The sequence below is a fragment of the Lampris incognitus genome, chromosome 2, assembly GCF_029633865.1.
Source record: "Lampris incognitus isolate fLamInc1 chromosome 2, fLamInc1.hap2, whole genome shotgun sequence".
Taxonomy (NCBI): domain Eukaryota; kingdom Metazoa; phylum Chordata; class Actinopteri; order Lampriformes; family Lampridae; genus Lampris; species Lampris incognitus.
In genome coordinates this window covers 97,090,365-97,094,522 of record NC_079212.1, presented here as the reverse complement: position 1 = coordinate 97,094,522, position 4,158 = coordinate 97,090,365, and the positions used below count along the sequence as shown (strand labels likewise).

At 45.0% G+C, this 4,158-nt stretch overlaps 1 protein-coding gene across 1 annotated transcript; it reads left to right on the top strand.

Annotated features, from left to right (window-relative positions):
- The first annotated feature begins 1,601 nt into the window (after positions 1 to 1,601).
- Positions 1,602 to 3,581, top strand: si:ch73-361p23.3 (tumor necrosis factor receptor superfamily member 4). The gene is made up of 7 exons (XM_056275482.1): positions 1,602 to 1,697; positions 1,857 to 1,958; positions 2,169 to 2,303; positions 2,407 to 2,485; positions 2,634 to 2,893; positions 3,002 to 3,115; positions 3,340 to 3,581. Exons 1-7 carry the CDS (start codon positions 1,622 to 1,624, stop codon positions 3,417 to 3,419), a joined length of 846 nt encoding a protein of 281 aa, XP_056131457.1. The 5' UTR covers positions 1,602 to 1,621; the 3' UTR covers positions 3,420 to 3,581.
- Positions 3,582 to 4,158: the final 577 nt, after the last annotated feature.

The window sequence follows — 4,158 nt, the reverse complement described above, 5'->3', positions numbered from 1 at the left end:
TCGCTTCTTCTGTCTTCCTCGTCTTCGCCCGCCCCTCACTGTGCCCTGCAGGGTGGTCTTGTCAAGGCCAGAACTTCTAGAGATGTGACGCTACCCGGATGCCTTAAAAAAGTTATTTTTTCCAGGACTTTATTTTCCTTATTTGGATCTAAGGTCTAAGGATTAAAGGCATTGCCCATTGCTGTGATTTAAAAACTGGGGGCAAAAGCTGTTTTCAGTAGGGAGATCTTAGTTAAAGCTTGTTAAAGATTGTTATGTTGTCGTTCTATGTAAGTACATTGAGAGCTACTGAACCGGAGTCAAATTCCGCGTACGTGTAAACATACATGGCCAAATAAAGATGATTCTGAGTCTGAGCTATGTCATTATGAATGGAAGTGAATGACGAAATACTGACACAAAAAAAACCCCCAGCAAGCACTTCACATAAGTAGATCTGACTTGTGCATGTATACTGATCTCATAACTTGCCACCCACATCACAGAAGCCCCATGGGTTTTTCAGCCTGTTTAGTGGTTTTCTGGATTTAGGTCTTCGAAACGCATCAGCTCAGTTAGACATGTTCCGAGACATCGCCAAGAGGACTGCCTTTTTCAGGACGAGAGCTATGCCCTACTGACAGTGTTGCTGTTGTGTGGGCTGTGGCGTCTGTGTGCGACTCTCTGGTGGAATTCCCATGTGAGCTTCTGAGAGAGGTAGGATGATGATGTTGTCGGCGGGGTCGGGTGGGGTGGGGGGGCTTCACTGCATCCTCTCCTCTGAGCCCACCTATCCAGACTGACCCTGACATCTTACTTGCCTTTCAGTTCATCTTTTTGTCGTCATTGCTTCCTCACTCTTTGACTCCTGCCACACAACCCTATACGCGCTGTCTGTCTCCGTCTGTGGCGGTGCTGTGGCTGGGTCTGCCTGCAGTGTGTGAGAGAGTTTTTTGCTCATTATCTAATAACTCTTTATTTTCAAGGCTCAGTGACCGCCAGATGAAAATCATGCATTGGATGTTGCTATTTCGTGCGGATGCCTGGGCGTGTTGCTTCATGCACTTCGGCATGCAGCGTTAACCACCAATTTCCCTAATCGGCTCCTATAGTCTTTTATTAGCCCTGTGCTTTGGTTAATAAGTCTTTTTATGAAATGTTTGATTTCCAAATCTGTTACCTCATTTTTATTTATTTATTACTTTGCCCACTTGGCACCTTATTGCGCACCTATCAGTACCGCAAGAGGAATCCCTCCTTTATAGTTCTCCTGCTGAGGTTTACCCCTCCTTTTTTGTTCTGTAAGAGAGAGTTTCTCCTCTCTTGAATGGAAGGCCTGGGGCCGTGGTGTCCAGCCATGTGCTATGGAGGGCCACGTGCATGCAGGCTTTCTTTCCACCCCAACACTACACCTGCTGCTTTCACTGATTCGTGCTCCCTCTCTGGGTGAAGGTGTGTAGTTCGGCACACGGTTGAATTCCACTGTGGACATATAATGCCCTTTAAGACGGTAACTTTGACGGAGGGGGAAATTAACGAGCTACACTTTTGTGTCTTTGTTTACGCCAGTGTAAAACACAGGCGTGAGCCGACGCACCTCTTCAACGCCGAGATACCGACGATGGCTCTGCTCAAACGCAGGATGCTCCTGGCCCTCGCATGTGCTATCATCCTCACACTAGTACATCCTTCAGGTGCTTATCAGAAATGCGCTGAAGGTAAAGTATTTCCTTGTTTTGTAGCTCTACGTTGTCCTTTCTTCTGTTCGTACAAGTTTTGATTTTTGTTCTTTTATCGATAATGCAAGGCTTAACAAATCGAGGGATGAAATAGCTTGTTCTTTTTGTACTGTTTGCAAAAAAAAAAAAATATTCAAGGCCAGGTAAAAAATGGAGGAAGGTGTGAAGATTGCCCTGATGGAAAATATGCGTCTGAACCTGATTCGACGATATGTGAAATGTGCACAAGGTGCTTTAAAAGTAAGTGTCATTGTGTTGTTCTTAAGCATTTCTTATTAAGCGGTTGATGTCTGACAGTAACGACATGTTGTTGCAACCAATATGATGTTTTGGAGGATCTTGGTTTTAAGTTAAATGATGGAGCTACGGTTTTTACTCTAATATATTCAAATTGGTGCAATATCAAGTACAAGTTTAATAAACATATGTCCTTTCCTCTTTTTTTTTCAGAGTCAGGGAGTGAGTATGAAACCCATTGCTCAAAAACATCAGATGCTAAATGTCGGTGCCGTAAAGGGTTTGTTCGCAGGGAGAGCAATTCTGCTACTTGCAAATGTGATATTGGGTCCGGGCTAGATAACACAGGTACAAATATATATGGATCACACGTTGCATGCAGTATGTTTTAATGTACGCATCGATTGCTTTTTGGTAAGTAGGCACATTTTCTAATTGATCTTCTGTGCAGGGGCTCTACCAGAATGTCGAGAATGCGAGGATGGATTTTTCTCAGATAAGAAAGACTCGCCCTGCATTCCATGGAAAAAGTATGTCCACTAATGCAACCATACATGCTCCGTTTAAAACTTCCCGCTCTGCAGTGGGCATGCCCACAGTGCCTCGAGCCTCACTGCATCATTTCCAAAGCAGTTTTCCCAAGTTTTACAGCTCTGCTCCTTTATTCTCCCAACCTAGATGTGAAACAAGTGGTGTGAAGGTGAAGGGCACAAAGACTTCGGATGCCATCTGCAATGACAAGAGGGACAGAACAACTACCACCGCTCGCCCTCCATCTAACAATGACAACCCCTCTCTCCCCACTGGACACCACATGTCCCACCCTCCGGGGATGGAGTCGCAAACCCCAGGGTCACCTCGGCATGGTACCACCGCCAAGGCTGGCACCACGAAGGACGCAGGACAGTCCGTCAGACCCAAATCAGGAAACAAAATTGGTAAATGTTCAGAGATAATTCTCTTTTATCATCTCCTCTAATGTCTGAAAATCTCTTCTTGGCATCTCTTATGACATCAGATAACCCAGTTTGTTTTCTCTCTATTAGAATTGATCCTCATTCTGACTTTTGGAATTGTGGGAGTGATAATACTGACCTACGTGACCTGTAAACTGAATACCCTCCCATGCATGAGAAGCTATTGCTGGCCAGGGGTAAAATGTACGTCTCACACTCAGGATTACAACAAAAGAGATGCTAACCACCATCAGTTTCTATCTTAGAAAAAAAAAACCTATTTCTGTGACCATGCTATTGTGAAAGACAAAACCATCAGTCTAAGAGTACATTGAGTCCTTCAAAAACAAGGGGATTTGATTATCTCTGCAGAATGCATGATCTTTTACATTTCTGTATTTTAATGTCATTTTGTTGTTTGCTTCCAGTAAATAACTCCGTGTGTCGAAGACCAGTTGAGGAAAGTGGCGATAGCAGTCTCTCTTCTCCACTCCAAGTGGGCCTTTGATGATTCCAGCATTTTGTAAAATTGATATAACTCCGACCATTTTGACATCTATGCAAATGAATTATGAACTATCTGAGGAGGAAACCTGAGTAGGAGGGATATGCAGATTTGAAAAGCATGACTGGTGCTGTCAGGATGACAGCTCAAACAAATGTGAGAGTGCCTCAGACAAAGAAAACAGTCATCAAGTGGCTTCCTCAGTGACCTCCTGGGGCGGTGTAGGAGCAGTGGGTTCTAATAGTGATGTCATCGGTTTTGCAGCTTGAATCTCAAATATTCCCAAAAGTTGAATAATTACTTAAGCGAAATAAGTGTCAGTTAAAAATGCATATATCATGACTCCAAAAAAAAAAATATGACATGCTCCTCTTTTTTTTTTTGGTATCAAGATGATGCAAATGTTTTTTTGCCCCCCAATTGCACTTGGCCAATTACCCTACTCTTCTGAGCCGTCCCGGTCGCTGCTCCCCCCCCTCTGCCGATCTGGGGAGGGCTGCAGACTACCACATGCCTCCTCCGGTGCATGTGGAGTCGCCAGCCGCTTCTTTTCACCTGACAGTGAGGGGTTTCGCCAGGGGGACGTAGCACGTGGGAAGACCAAGCTTTTCCCCCCAGTTCCCCCTCTCCCCTGAACAGGCGTGCCGACTGACCAGAGGAGGTGCTAGTGCAGCGACCAGGACACATACCCTCAGACACGGCCAATTGTCTGTAGGGACGCGTGACCAAGCCAGAGGCAACA

Coding starts and splice junctions, on each gene's coding strand:
- si:ch73-361p23.3 (XM_056275482.1), top strand. CDS start 1,622: ATGCTCCTGGCCCTCGCATGTGCTATCATCCTCACACTAGTACATCCT. Junction 1,959..2,168: donor GTGCACAAGGTGCTTTAAAA/GTAAGTGTCATT, acceptor TTTTTTTTTCAG/AGTCAGGGAGTGAGTATGAA. Junction 3,116..3,339: donor TTGCTGGCCAGGGGTAAAAT/GTACGTCTCACA, acceptor GTTTGCTTCCAG/TAAATAACTCCGTGTGTCGA.